The sequence below is a fragment of the Morone saxatilis genome, unplaced genomic scaffold (assembly GCF_004916995.1).
Source record: "Morone saxatilis isolate NCDOM2014 unplaced genomic scaffold, NCSU_SB_2.0 Contig7, whole genome shotgun sequence".
In the NCBI taxonomy this organism is placed as follows: domain Eukaryota; kingdom Metazoa; phylum Chordata; class Actinopteri; family Moronidae; genus Morone; species Morone saxatilis.
The window spans coordinates 9,236,331-9,251,484 of NW_023340246.1; the positions used below are offsets into that span (position 1 = coordinate 9,236,331).

Here is a 15,154-nt window from a genome sequence, read left to right on the forward strand (position 1 = left end):
GTGTCAATATCATCAATCAACTTGTAATACCTTGCCACTTAGGTCATTAATCTGTAGCCTTGCTGCCTTTAACTCCTCCTGCAGGGCTTCTGCCTTTGCTCCATCAATCCCTGCACCTCCTGCTCCGCCCCCATGCCTGGCGCCTCCCTCGTGGGTGCCGGCTTTGAACCGTAACTTGTTCAGCTCGCCAGTCACTCTCTTGTTTTGTTCTTCGGCATCAGCGAGGTTCCTCCTCAGTAGCTCTGCCTCGTCCTCCACCAACTGCAGCTGCTGTCGGAGCTCCGTCAGATCATCACCGAGGCCTCGCCCTGTGCCCGACCCGCCCATCGCTCCACACCCAGAGCTTCCAGCGCCCTCTCCTTCACCACGGAGGTCGTCAAGCTCGGCCCTCAGGCCACGGTTCTCAACCTGTGGGGTAGAAAAGCTCAGTGTTCACATGACTCGCGCTGAGGTATCATCCCCTTTAACTGACCAGTGAATTATGTATGCTCCTACCTCCAGCTCAACTATTTTCCTCCCCAGGATGTTAGCTTCCTCCTCCACTAGGCGGAGCCGTAGCTTCAGTTCTGACTCCCGGGTGGTGGGCGGACCCCCAGCTTCTCCTTTAGGATGGGTGCTGTCCAGTTCTCCATAGAAGGAGCGGTACTTCTGCAGCTCTTGCTCCAGCCGGTCCTTCTCCTTGTCAATCTTGGCCGTCTTCTTTCTCATGAGCACTGCTTCCTCTTTGATGAAAGCTAGTTGGCACTTAAGGTCCTCATTGTCCTCCTGGAGCAAAGAGACAACACCGACCTTAAATACGAAAGTGCATTTAAGTAGAAAGGTTCAAATCTAATCCCAAAGTTCACATGGTTGGACGTAAAGATGAAAGGATTTAAGATTAAAGAGAAGATTTTGTACCACAGTCTTTCTAAGCCAAAAATCATTGGACCAAGTGGATGTTTGACGTCTGCTAAGTCTAAAGCTCTGCAAAGTCTCAGCCTTCATTTAAATATACTTTTCTTTAAAATGACTGGATTTTGTCCTGCTGTAGCTGGAAGGGAAAATCAATGTTTGACCCTGGGATGTGAGCTAAACCTCTGTGTACAGTATTTCAATAAGTCTTATAGATGACTGGAATTCAAATATAACTAATAACATATATAACTAATGACATATGTCACTAATGACATAATAATGCAAAGACAAGGTTGAGGGAAAAGATGAGTTTACAGAAAGAGTTCATCTCACACCAGATGTTCTTTAAGAAGATATTTTCCAGATGATTCTCTCCATCATTATGGGCAATATGATTGTTTATGCAAGAGAAAAGAAAAAAACAAAGTGGAAAAAGGTTTTTAGGTTTTATTTGTGAAAACATCTCACCTCTGTAGGAGTCTGTGCAGATTTCCTGTCTGCCTTCTGGATGTCCTTGCTTCCTCTTCTCTTTTGAGACTGTTGGACAACAGTAAATTGGAAAATTAAGGTTTTTCCTTTTTATATGTGTGAGAATGTACGTGTGTATATGTGTATTCCTCCCATTCCCACTCTGATTTGTGATTGTTTACAGCATTTTTTTTTTTTTTGGATAGCTTAAAGGTCCAGTGTGTAACATTTAAGATAATCTTTTGGCAGAAATCAACTATAATACTCATGAAATAATCATGTGAAAATAAGAACCGTTGTGTTTTCGTTACCTTGGAAGGAGCCATTTTTATCTATGGAGGGAGCGGGTCCTCTTCTACGGAGGCCGCCATGTTGAAGCGTTATGTTTCTACAGTAGCCCAGAAGGGACAAAGCACACACTGGCTCTAGGGCCTTTTGCATTTTTTGCAAGTTTCCCAGCCACTGTAGTTTCTCTTACACACTTGAAAAGCTGAGCTGTATTCAAACAGTTGCCATCTGCAACTTAACCACAAGCTGCTACTAAACACTGGTCCGTTAAGCTGAACATCAAATTGAATTACTTTGTGCTCATTAATGGATGTGCGTTTACTTACCTCTTTGGTTTTGTCTAGTTCATTCTGCAGGGCTTGTTTGGTCACCTCCACCTCTATGAGCTTCTGCCTCAGTTTTTCATTCTCCTCCTCTGTCTTTGTGCGTTTCTCCTCCACCTTTTCCAGCTCGTGGTGCAGCCTCACAGACACATCCTTTGCTACCTGCAGTGGTTGTAGTGTGACTTCATTGAAAAAAAAACTTAAAAAAACATAATTTAGTTCATGTTTCATGTTTTTTTTTTCACTTTATTTTTAAATTTTATCTGAACTTTTAATAACGTCTTACAATCTTTAGGCATTTCATACCCCAAACACTTTGAAAATACAATACTTTAACTTACAGCTGTGGCTACATTTAAAGCTTGCATACACATCCATGAAAATACACATCTATGAGACAAAACAATCCAAATGTCCTGAAAACTGCACCCAGACACAGGCACCTTCCCCTCCCCTCTGTACCTTCAGGTCCTGCTCCAGACTCCTGAGTAGCTCCTCATCGATCTCTCCTGTCTGGGCGTAGCGCAGCCTCTTCCTTTCCGCCTTCCTCAGACGGTACTGCAGGATCCGGCAGTTCTTATTGGCCCTCTCTAACTCACGCCTCATCTCCTGCAGCTGACAAGTGTCTTCTTCGTAGAACGTGTCTCGCATCTCATCCATCTCGGTCCTCATCTCTTCAATTTCACACTGGCGAGTGCACAGTAGAGATTATGTGTTACAGTTATGAGATGGTTAACATTTGGATCGACAGTGGCTAACCTCTGCTGTTTGTGGTTTTTGAATCTGAGTTTTTGACTCCACAGATGGAATAATGGATGTTTTGGATTTATTTAATGTGTTGTAACTGGATGTGAATTTATTATTATTTTTTTTTTCACTATGTCTTCAAGGCTGTAGATATTAACTGCCAACATGACACACACACACACAAATATGCAAATCCCAGTTGTTGACTCCCATGGTTGTGCCTCATTTTAACACAAGATATCATTGATCCCAGCAGATCAATGGCCAACCAGTGCGATCAATAACCAATTAGTCATCTGTAGCCTGTGTATTTTCAGTTTAGGCCTTGGCTTTAATTTCAGTGAGGACGTGCAGGATGTCCAACAGACAAATCAATTGATGTTTATCTATCTTTCAGTCAGTAAATGACCCTGCAAACACAGATTCGGGCTGGAGTAATGTGCCTTTAAATAAAAACAGGAATTTTCTATCACATTAATATGAAAAGACAAATGTGGCCTTCGATTCTGGTGAGATGCAACATTGTATTTTCATCTACCATATCTCAAATAACTCCTAACTGATGACAGAGCACCAGCATACGTACAAAAATATATATATATCAAACCTTAAGATCTTCATTTTCCTCCAGCAGTCTCTCCATTTCGTCCTCAAAGGCCTGGTCCTGCTGTGTCACGGACCCCCCCGCCTCTGTCGCCTCTGCAGCCGGCTCCGGCTCCCCCAGAGCGGCCTCCTCTGGGCCCATGCTGTCGGCCTTGGTTTGCATCTTCGCACCGCTTCTTTTGAGCCTCCTCTGCAGATGGAACTGGATCAGTTCAGCCTGTAAGCATCCTCCTCTCCACAAACCCAAACCGAGGCCCGCACCACAGCCGCTCCTCTCCCTGCGTCCGCCTTCCTCTCCGCCGGGTTTCTTCCCTTTCTCCTCCGCGGAAAAAGAAGGCGAGGCTCGACCGGGCAACAGACGCCGGGGCTGGTCGCCTTTGAGGCAGGGAAGGCGCAAAGTGGAGCGACGGGCCGACGCTGATGAATCCGTCGGATCTTCCCCGACAGCATCCGCCCTGTTTGGTCTGACTAGATCAGCTTCAGCACCATCCGGGTGAACAGCTGCCCCGCCGAGGCTCTCGGGCTCCCTCTCCCTTCCGTCAGCGGACCTCAGACTCTCCCTCACCCCGATGTTTCTGCTCCTTTCTGCGGTAAGAGGGGACCGGGATCTGCCTGGGTGTCTCGGAGCTCGCTTGGTTGCCCCTTCCTGGGCTCTGGCTGGCGAGGGAGCCCGGTGCTGCCTCCTCCTCCTCCCTGCGCTATTGTCTGTGGATGATGATGATGATGATGATGGAGGAACTGCAGCGCCGCCGGCGGCAGGCTTCATTTTCTGCTAATAAACTCCAAACTTCGGCTATAATTTCTGGTTGCTCATGAGTAAAACTAAAAACAACTTCACATAAGGCCCAAACTCATTTAAAAACAAAGCTTAACCCGGTTTCACCCATATTGTGACATTAAAACAACCAGAAAGTTTGAACTTAGAGGAAGATGCCTCCCATAAGGAAGCCACTAGGTGCCGCTTTTCTCATCTCCCCATTGTGACCCACAACATAACTTTACAGGGAAAGTGTAGGCCTACTTGTTTTGCCACGACCATTCAAAGATGGACAGCAGCCTCCCGGACCGACACGACAGATGTATCTAGTAGTACAAACTGATGCACTTTCACAGGCAGCTCCACAGATTGGGTGAGTTCTTGCCGCAGACCACTGAGTCGCTGACACAGGGCACCACCAGGCACTGCAGGGGCACTGACCATATGACGTAGAGATGTACGTCAAACCAGGAAGTGAACAGCCCCCCATGCCGACACCCCCACCCCTTCCTTTCTCTGTCTCATATTCAAATGTATCAGCAAGGCCATGATTAAGTAGGGTGCTGCAAAAGCAAGTTGCACAAGGTTCACAGTGTAAGTGTTAACATTTAGAATAATGAGCAGAATGTTGGTTTGTTACAGTAGTTAGCTGGATTAACCTCCCAGGGCTAATTGGAGACCCCATTTTTACCCCCCAGGCTTCCTAATGTTTGACAAAATAAAATAAGCCTGATAACATTTCATAACTGGCACCGGATTTATCATTTTTTAACAGGTTAGTCTGTGTTACAAACTCGGGGGAAAGCTGTGGGCATTTATCAGACAGGATGATCTAACAAGAGACAGCACTGAGTTGTTTTTTTTGCAGCTTGACCAATAGTAGTGACTAAAAGTCAGGATATTTCAGCCCACAGGATACTTACATTTTGACTATTCTTTCTAAAATCTGTCCCCCAGCTTAATGAAAGAACAAATTGGTGAAATGTGGCACGTGGGCACAAGAAAAACTGAAATAATATAGACTCAAAAGGAAAATACTGTAATAATGCAGGGTTAGGGTTAGGCCACATTATCATTTCAATTTATATTGTGCAAACATACAAGTATCTAGCACAAACTAATGTCACATCAGAACCTCAGTCAAATGTTTGCACAATAACACAGTTGTTTCTTGCTTGACACTGAGTTTAATACATTATTATTATTATATCTTGTCCACTTTTGCCAGGATTCACATTATGTGGCCCTTATCCATTTCTGATCCACTCATGTAATGTAACTACTTTTTTTGTCCCAGCAGGGGGTGCTCTGCACACACACAACCCAGTCAGTACAAACTCTGAAAGCAATCTGTCCCACACAGACGGAGAGCCAGTAAAACGCTGACTGTTTCCACTCTGTTAGGCTAGAATGAGCTCCTTAGTCATATAATTGCTAATGAGATGAGTGAGTGAAGGGTCAGGTTTGCAGAGATTTAACCCATGCAAACTGACCCTTCACCCTTCAACAGACTGGCCCTCTGGAGACTGGATGGGCCAGTTGACTGTCAGTCAGTCAGCTAATGAAATTATATATATATATACTCCCACATTGTGAAAGACGGAATAAGTAACATCTTTGGGAGACATTCATTTGTTCTGCTTAAATACTTTTCCAGAGAGAGTTGCATGGGGGTGCATTAACTTAAAGATCTGCATCAAAGTGCACTCTCAGTAGACCTGTAGTAGTTAATCTGGCACACAGATCTGTGCCCAAGATCCATAGTATGTGTGTGCCTACAGAAATGTGTATGGACGATGCTGCAGCAGCAGGGATGCAGGTTATAGTGACCTGTGCTAAATGCCTTTGATAGAAAAGCCTTGGCCCTTCTGCAATCCTCTTAGTCCCTGGCTTAGATCCCTCTGAGTCCCCATGGAGGACAAGTACGCCTTCTCTTACTCACCTCATCCAGTCTATCATTCACATCTACACCCTTGGACCCCCTCCACCTCCACCCTCATGACATGAGTGCAAAGAAGCAGGTGGTGGTGCACCAGGATAAAGTAGGGCAAAAGTAAGGCATGTACAGTGGGTGGTGGATGTGGAAGAAAGTGGCTAAACTTGAAGTAATAGCAGAATGGGTGTGATCTGAGGCTTTTAGACAACAGGAAAAAAAAGATAGCGGATGAATAATTTAATAGCTGCCATTAGTGAATCCACAATGTGGTGAAAGAGCAACAGGATATAGTGTTTGTCACAGGATAATGCAGAAATGGATGCATAGTGTGCGGAAAAATATGTGAATAAGAGGGAGGGGTAAAGTCCTGAATTGAACCAGGATGTTAAATTCACAACACCGATGTCACTTGGTTGTTTCTTGTAAAAGAAAAATCGTGTATTTGCTAATATTTAATGCCAGAACGTGCAGATATTCTTTGCCCTGCCTTATGTCACATGTAAGTATAGACATTACACACAATAAATCAACACTATATCAAAGCCAAATGTTAACTAATAAACATACAGTTTGAGAGTTACAGTAGCAACCTGATGGCAGATTAGTAAAGGCTTCTCTTCCAGTGACCTGCTTTCCTGGGTAACTCATGGAATGACGTGGAAATAAGCTCTTTTGGAGCTAAAGCCAATTTAACCCCAAAGATTAGGGCAGATCTGTCTGGACAGGCCAAAGACAGAGCCTACCTCTGCTTCTTACACACCTACAAGAGCTCTTTCCATCCTGCAGATCCTGGGATGGAAGAGAGAGAGAGATGAAGGAAGCAGACGAATGAGGAAAGGAAATGGGAAGATGGGGGATGGGAAAGCTTTGGCTCCAGATTAGGTTCCTAATAGGTGGCGTCTTTATCTCTTACAGTATATGTTGGGTACAACATTGCTTAAAGAAGCTAGTTTAATGTTGATTTTGCAAATGCCTGGCTGGTGCACACACGCTCGCACCGAAAACTAACACAAAGAGACACAAACATAGACTATGGGGTGCTGACATTGTCTTTATTTCAGTTATATGTGCAGCCAGTCTGCTGTGTTGCTTTCATTTTAATAAGACAATGAAATAACCATTTGTTTTCTTTAAAAAAAAGAAGCTATTTTCAGGATGAGTTTCCCTTCAGTCCTACATGGCAGTGAGACAATACTGAGCTGAACTTCAATCTCTTATTCTTGCACCTCGGCTACATCGCACAGCAAAAAGAAATAAACCATGAAGACCCACAAAAAAGTATTATAACAAAGATGCCCACAGATTTGCATAAATACTAAAATAAACTACAGTCCCCTCCCAAAGTGTTTTAAACCAAGTTTTTAATTAACAATGAACACAAAGAAAATGTCATTCTGTAAATGCAGCACAGTTATATCAGTTTGAGACAGTTGAGAAATGTAAAGTCACTGACATGTTGGATTGGTAGATGCTGTAGATAAATTATTTGTAGTTAGATACAGTAGATGGCAGTCGTGAGAACGTCGTATTGTTATTTTTTTTTTAGTTTGCTAACTTTGCACAACTCTAAGTATTCATAAACAAATACCCCCCCCCCCAACCAAGAAAATAACCTTTGGTATAAACATCTGCATGTTCTTTTGTTGGTAATAAGTTGAATTCATTAAAACTCTTAGAGCACTAGAAAATAAATTAGCATATTAAAGACTATTTAAGCTTTCAGTTAAAACAATACTGGAATCCAGAGTACAAAAGTTGGAGGTGAATTTTGGTTGATAAGTTACTGTAGAGGATGCTGAGCAGTTTGTAGGTCCTTTAATATTTTGGTCCTATTACGGTCCAAAAACACAGCTGGACAGAAGAGCGCGGAGCCTACATGATCAGCATTTCTGCTTTTCTTGATAAAAAAAAAAACTGTTATGGAGACAACCAACAACCCTTTCTTCCTCTCAAATCCAGAAACCCTTACAGACACATCCACAAACACACACTGCTACTCTTTCACCTTTCCAAGTTGGTCACAAATCGCATCATTCTACATTAATTGCAGGGATGATGAAGTCGGTCTGGTTTGAACTTCTCTGTTTATCCCTTCCCTCCCCTCCCTCCTTCTCTGGCCCTTAAAACCACTGTCCTCTTTCTGTTAATCGCCAAGCCAGCCCTCCTCCTTTCTTTACTCCCTTTTCGCTCTTCCTTTCTTTTGCCTCTTCCCGTTATCCTCCACCTCCTCCACTTTGCTATGACCGTTAGTTACCATAGAGGTGCCGTTTGCGACGTGCTTGCCTCCCTTCTGCGTGGAGGAAGGTTTGCGTCGGTAAGCATGGTAGTAGAAATTAGCGAAGAGGATGATGAAGGTGACAGCGTAGCCGATCAGAGCCCACTGCATCCAGGCGGGGAATGGACAGCCCGTGTAGAGGGAGTGGCCGGCGTGGCCGATGGTCACGTGGAACTGGATCTGTAGAACACGCAAAACGTAGACACATTATAAATGAAATAAGCAAATAACAGCCTGAAACACAGTAAAAAAAGCAATAAATGTACAAATTCTGTTAGACAAAATAACTTTTTATGAAGGGTCTTTTATTAAAATGATAATAATAATAATAATAAAAGAATTGTCACATATACTGCTTCTAAATACAGCATTGCTGTATTGTCTCAAAGCCAAATAAAACAACAGATTTTAACATATGACACAAGTATCTCTCTCTCTATATCTATTTTTCTAGTGTTTCTAATTGCAATGTGATGACTTAACAAGTATAAAAGTTGAATCAGTGGTAATAAAATTGTGCTGTAACATAACATCTGCACAAACATGTATACAAATATATCTGGAACGTGGCAGCCAACACACATCTGCAAACATAAAGCCCTAAAGTAATACCCACCATCTGAATAATGGTGAGGTATTTCTTCCACCAGAGGTACTTCTGCATCTGAGGTCCCAAGGCTGCCAGACCATAGTAACCATACATGAGGACGTGGATGGAAGAGTTGATGGTTGCACCAAAAAATGCTGTGAAAAGATCGAAGGTGATGTTGAATGGCTAGCTAGTCAGAAGTGAGAGGCACATGGTCACAAGATCAATCTGACGAATTCAACATCTGGATTAATTAAGATCCTTTTGACTCACATTGTCCACCGGGGACCCATTTGATGCCGATCCACCAGAGGATGAACATGGTGCAGTGATGGTAGACGTGGAGGAAGCTGACTTGGTTGAACTTCTTCCTCAGGATGAAAAAGACTGTGTCCAGGAACTCCACTCCTTTGGAGATGTAGTACCACCAGAGAGCAGATGCTATCTAAACACACAAAACAGGATGTAGTAAATTATTGCAGCTCACTGCGGTGGAACTGAGACTTGCACCAATGTGTGTGAGATGGCATTTGATCGATAACACCATCAGACTCTAAATACAATGTGCAGACACACTTCTGCAGTCACTTAAGGTCCTATTTAATCAGCCCTTTAAGCCTCTTCCTGATTCTAGTCAGGTAGGGCAACTGAGTAAAGAAATACTAATAATTACTACTGCAGAGAGCGGTTTTTATGGATATATTTGTGAACAAGGTATAGCAGAACAGGATGACTAAATAAAGGGAAGGAAAGAATCAAGCATAAAACACACAGTTAAGTAATATCATACTGTAGGATGGAGAGTATTAGGTATCATAGTATACTGACCCACTGGAGGGCATAACAAATACTCATACATTTTATGATTAGACAGTATATTGCCCCTATTTGTAGTGATGTATTCTTATTGTATGTGAACACGAGGCAAATGCCTTCCTGAAAGCAATATTTCAATTGACAGAGCAGGATGAAGTTGAATTATTATGTTTTCATATGAAAAGACTCACAAACCATATTGCAGATGTATTCACTATTAGACATCCCACTATCCCACGACATGTCACAAGTCGGTCTCTGGGTGTTCATCCATTTCACTCTTTATCCCTCCCATCCTGACACATGTGCACATAGTACACATGGTTGCTCCCTAAGCCTTGGCGGTGTGGCATCATGCCATCATGAAAGAGCAAGGCCTTAAGGTGGAGACGGGGGCGGAGAGTTACGGTGGTAAGACCAATTACTCCCGCCTATCTGAGTGCAGGCCACGCCCTCTTTGTCCTGAAATCACTACAGATATAAACTTATATCTGTTACTTTCCTCCTTTAACCCCTTGCCAAACTAACTCTGTGTACTGGCTGAGATGTGTGTATTAGAAGAGCTTACCCTGACTTCATTGACATCACTGGAGTAGTTGACAGGTTGACAGAGGTAGCTGTACCCGGCTGCTCTAGAGGCTAGTAGGAGCTGATGGGAAGAAAGGAACCAGAAGTCAGAAGGAGGGTGAGAGGAAAATGGTAGACATTTTTACAAGTAATCCCTGTAGACGCTCTTCTTTTCTAAAAAGGAGGGTGAAAACATTCAAAAAAAACTTGCAACACTGACATTTATTTTTTAGGAAATTTAACATTTAACAAAATGTTTTTAATTTCCTATAAAGCCAGCGGGTGATTAGATGAGATAATATGCAGACAAGACTTATTGTTCCATTTAAATGCCATTTTAAAGTGGTTCAACTGTGGGTAATTGTCGCTTTACATTTGTAAATTTCTCTACAACATTCTTATCGTCTTTTCTTAAAAAAAAAATAATAATAATGATAATAATAAGGTTTCCATTTTATTTGGATTGTCCGCCTACAGAAAGTGTATTTGTGACATTTAATCATCTCATTAGCTGAGATTAAACAATTCACCTATATGGTGATAAATAGAAAAACAAATAAAGGTTTTGTTAGGTTAAGCACAAACAATGGTATGTATGTTCATCAATAATGTTCATCATTCTGTAGGCGCGCTCTCCAAATAACGACATGCATTCTGTGAACCTCACTGCAAACATGCAACATGCATAAATACTGGTGAAGTGAAAACAAGTGGCAGCTGGATTTTTTTCATTGTATAATGTCCTTTGACTGGTATGGAGATGTGATTAAGCAGATTATAGCAGCTGGAGTTAAGACAGCTTCCCTCTATATTAAGTGCTTCTGGATTTTGTTGTCTATTAGATACAGGGTCTCTAAGCACAGTACTGGTTATGTGTAAAATGTCTCTGCATTTAACATTAACATTTGAGTGTAAAGCCCAGATTTACTGTCACACAGTTTTTCTTCAACGTAACCTGAGTAAAAGATGTTAACACTGGTATAGGAAGAACCTATTCGGGCCACATCATCCCTGTAACATTCTGCCGAAGAAGACTATAAGTCTGTGTCATGCAGTGAAACATGAAGTAATCTATCTCCTTACCTCTTTGGCGATGTAGAAATTGAGGACCACCATGCTGAAGTTGTAGACTATGAGGGTCTTCCTGAGCGTATAGGGCTGGCGGTCCTGCATGTATCTAGGCCCCGCCCACAGGAAGAGCAGGTACAGGCAGCTGATGGCCAGAGTGGGGAGGGGAGATGACATCATCGGCCATTTCTCCACCCTCTTGTCTGAAAAAAAGGTCAGTTTCAATGAGGGGAAGACGTGAGGTATAATGGTGAAGAGCAGAACCACAGTGGATAAAGTTAACGTGTAATAGATGCAGTATTAACCTTACTTACTAAAGGACAGTTCAAAGTGACAGTTCAAACACACTTCTTGCAGTTTTTGCCCTTTTGTTTATTTTGACATTATTCATTATGAGTAATGGTAACAATTTACTTACCAGCCTTATTGTAAAGATACAGGGACGGTGCACAGGAGTAAGAGATCATCTAAACTATGTACATGGAGGTGAAAACTAACTGAATGTTCGCAGTACTGCACAAACTACATGTGGCTGCTTCCTGGTTCAACCTGCCAGACTTTGCTATGTACTCACATAATCCTCTAATGCAACAAGTAATTATAATATACATATCAAGTATGCTGCCTTTTGTCTTTGACACTTCTGGAAAGACAACACGGTCAAATCTTTTCTGTGCACTCCTGTATCTATGCAAGTAAGACTACAATCTCATCATTGCCCACAAGATTTGCCTGAATTTGTATGACAATGATAACAACGAACACGAGTCAGTCTGTTTTAAATAACCATGCATCTGACAAGGAACTCGATGTAGAAACAAGTGATTGTAAATATCTTACCTGCTATAGTAAGGCCCCATTTGTAAAATTCTACAGTGTCATTCACAAAATGTGTGACAACCTCCATGGCTCTGCCTTTGGTCTTGATTATACTGTGGCAGGAAGAGAGACAGAAAGAGAGAGTCCAAGTCAGTGAATGCCACCCAAATTAAATTACAGACCATACGTATCCTATCAGTGTAACTAGTAACATGAGGTGCTTCACTACGTAATCATTTTGTGCTCTTAGTAGGTGTCACTCTCTACAAATACTCCTGTAAACTACTGAAACACGTCTACTATGATTATCTTGCAGTTGTTGATATATATTTATATATTTATGTCACTTTCCAGCATCCTATTAAACAGACATCTCTAGTTGAGATCTCATCAGATAATGTATAAGCAGTAATGGCCTGTTAGACAGGGATTTGTAATATGCTGTGTCATATATTATATGCCCCAGCATGGAATCATTCAGCTCGTTATACAGTCATGGATAAAGTCTTTCCATTGCACTGCACAGCTGTAAACTAAAAGACCACAGTAGGCCTCTCTTCACTTGGCCTGATTCGAAAAACGGTATGGTAACATTATCTCCCGCAAGATGCTAATGCACTTTCCATTGATTCTTATGATTGCTGCTCAGTCACAACAGTTTGAGATAATTGTAGGAAATAGGATGGAGGACACCGGGTAATTTATTTTTCTCTGTTTCTAGACCCTATTGTCTTTCTCACAGACACACAGACAGATTTAACAATTCTTCTATTCATTTACATGAACCTCTAACAGGGCAGATATGACATACAAATCCAACTTAATTAGTGATAATAAGTCAGTAATAGTGTTGTAGTAGATCAAGAGAGAGACATGTGCACCTCATTGACTTTAATTAAGCAGCATTACATAACAAACACTTCTTATCCACCTGAGAGCAGGTGTCTCTATATTAATCTATAATTAATCCCATGCGTCAGGTCAGCTGCCCTATAAATAATGAATTGCTCTGTACACAGTGACTACTGTGCACCCATGAGTTTTCCCTGACAGCAACGTGTTGAGTATTTGGAGCAATATTGCACATGGCTGTATGAGCAGCGGATAATCTGCAGAATGGACTTTTTGTCGTTGCAGGCCTTCATATGATAACATAGCCGCTCGGGGTTTAGTTTGGCTGCAGTGGGGCGCGGAGGGAAACGACATAGAGAGGGTTAACCGGGTTTGTGCGCACACAAAAAGACAGGGGCGCATGTGTCAGCAGGTTTCGCTCGGACCGCTCAAGAGGCTTAAATTCAATTGATCAACGAGCTTAGATGTAGGCCTAAGTACAAATGCCCAACGACCCACAAGCCTGTTTGATGGTTATCTGCCTGCCTGTGTTATGGCACACTAAATCAAAAAAAACAAAAAAAACAAAAGCTTTGGTCATGAAGAAATGGAGAATAAAACTCGGCTTAAATAATTAGTGGAATTTCACTATAGTAACACAACATTAAACATGAATAAAAATGACCTCGCGGAGAGTGTACTTTATTTTAAAAAGAGGTCTCGCTCTCCCGCAGCCAATCAAATCACACTTGTTTTATCTTATTTCATTTTAGGTTCACTGAAATGTGCGTCTTTGCCCAGGCTTAACAGGTGGCTGGGTGAAAGGTGCAAAAGAGCGAATGAAGACGAGAATGAGACTATAGCAACCAAACTTTAAAGGCAGACAAACATTAAAGGCTCGACCCGCGTAGAAATAATTGACATGTCCCGGACAAAGGGCTGAGCTCGTTTCCAGCATGGCTACTTAAATACGCCCTAAAATAAGCCTCGAAACTGGGAGAGAGCCGGTTTTTAAAGGGAAATGTCGGAAAACAACGCTCGACATCAATGAACAACAACACAACACAATAGGAAAAACAACGCAATGTTACTTACGTCCTCGATATTTAAGAGCGTGTAATGACATCCGGTGCAATTTGATGCCCAACTCCCTTTCAGTTACTGCTTCACTCTTCTCCTGCCGACACTGCTATTCAGTTTCTACACCGCACCGGTTACACTTCGACATTAAACGGCAATTTGGCAAGAAACTGGACAAGGCAAGTGAAAATCTATGACTAAGATAGGCCAATTATGCATTCAGTCCGCGCCGGCAGCTCAGCCGCATCATCTTCTTGCAATCTCCTAGACACCGAGAAGTCGGATGGCTCTGCGCATGCGGGAACTCACTCTCTTGTCTCCTGTGTGTGTGCGCGCGCGGCATATGTTGGCAGCTGACGACTTTTTTTTTTTTTTGTGAGAAAAGACAATTATTACTTTCTTCAGTCCGTCCTCGGTATTTAACGTTACTACTATAACTAACTAATTGACTCACTTAGTAACTAACAAACTAACGTATTAACTAATAAACTGATGTATTAACTATCTAAATCAGTTCTACTACAGAGTGACACGTACTGTAGGCTTTTTTCGTGTTTAAGCTTTGGTTCCACATTATAAAGAACAATCGTCTACATCCATCTGCTTTGGTTCTGGTGCTTACATGTCGGTCCCCTGTCGTCTCTGCCCAGGGTTTCCCCACTAGATGGTGCTGTCAAGCTATCATTTTCAGTCCACCTGCCCTCAGGCTACTGTTTCCCCTCAACAGAGAGAGGAGGTTTCTGTGAGGGAAACCTGACTCTGTTACAGTAATTCAACAGTGAAAGTTCCCTTTTAGCTATAGGCAACCCAGACATCCTGCTAAGGCATAGTGTTAGCCATTTAGGTCATACTGAAATAGGCTGTGTCTCTGCCAGAGTTTATTATGTTATTTGCCAACTGTACAGTCACCATGCAAACACTGCGCATCACAAGTTAATTATCAAACATCTGAGTGAAATTTAGATTGAATGTGTAGTGCCTCATACATCCAGGAACATCAATGTTTTCATGACTTGGACTAAGCAGCTGGTTCATCTACAAAGGCTCCCATTGCTCTGTGTCTCATTCATGGATTTGTTCTTACTTTTATTTT

The 15,154-nt window shown here is 42.3% G+C and overlaps 2 protein-coding genes across 2 annotated transcripts in view; both read right to left on the bottom strand.

Annotated features, from left to right (window-relative positions):
- Positions 1–4,089, bottom strand: part of LOC118340295 (protein SOGA3-like) — a 5,509-nt gene extending 1,420 nt beyond the window's left edge. Inside the window, exons 1-6 of the mRNA XM_035678184.1 lie at positions 3,328–4,089; positions 2,436–2,660; positions 1,977–2,135; positions 1,363–1,431; positions 496–765; positions 16–408 (exon numbers count right to left, since the gene is read on the bottom strand). Of these exons, the coding sequence (XP_035534077.1) occupies positions 16–408; positions 496–765; positions 1,363–1,431; positions 1,977–2,135; positions 2,436–2,660; positions 3,328–4,089 (1,878 nt within the window). The remainder of the gene's footprint in view (positions 1–15; positions 409–495; positions 766–1,362; positions 1,432–1,976; positions 2,136–2,435; positions 2,661–3,327) is intronic.
- Positions 4,090–7,072: 2,983 nt separating this feature from the next.
- Positions 7,073–14,325, bottom strand: elovl4b (ELOVL fatty acid elongase 4b). The gene is made up of 7 exons (XM_035678185.1): positions 14,077–14,325; positions 12,172–12,263; positions 11,347–11,534; positions 10,265–10,345; positions 9,154–9,325; positions 8,908–9,035; positions 7,073–8,471 (listed from the first exon to the last, which is right to left on the bottom strand). The coding sequence occupies exons 2-7, from the start codon at positions 12,236–12,238 to the stop codon at positions 8,190–8,192; spliced, it is 918 nt and encodes a 305-aa protein (XP_035534078.1). The 5' UTR covers positions 12,239–12,263; positions 14,077–14,325; the 3' UTR covers positions 7,073–8,189.
- Positions 14,326–15,154: the final 829 nt, after the last annotated feature.

Bases quoted from the DNA above. Each gene is read 5' to 3' on its own strand.
- elovl4b (XM_035678185.1), bottom strand. From the start codon at position 12,238: ATGGAGGTTGTCACACATTTTGTGAATGACACTGTAGAATTTTACAAA. The intron at 9,326-10,264 runs GTAAGCTCTTCT...TTGTGTGTTTAG, and splicing joins GTGATGTCAATGAAGTCAGG to ATAGCATCTGCTCTCTGGTG. The intron at 8,472-8,907 runs GTGGGTATTACT...CGTGTTCTACAG, and splicing joins ACCTCACCATTATTCAGATG to ATCCAGTTCCACGTGACCAT.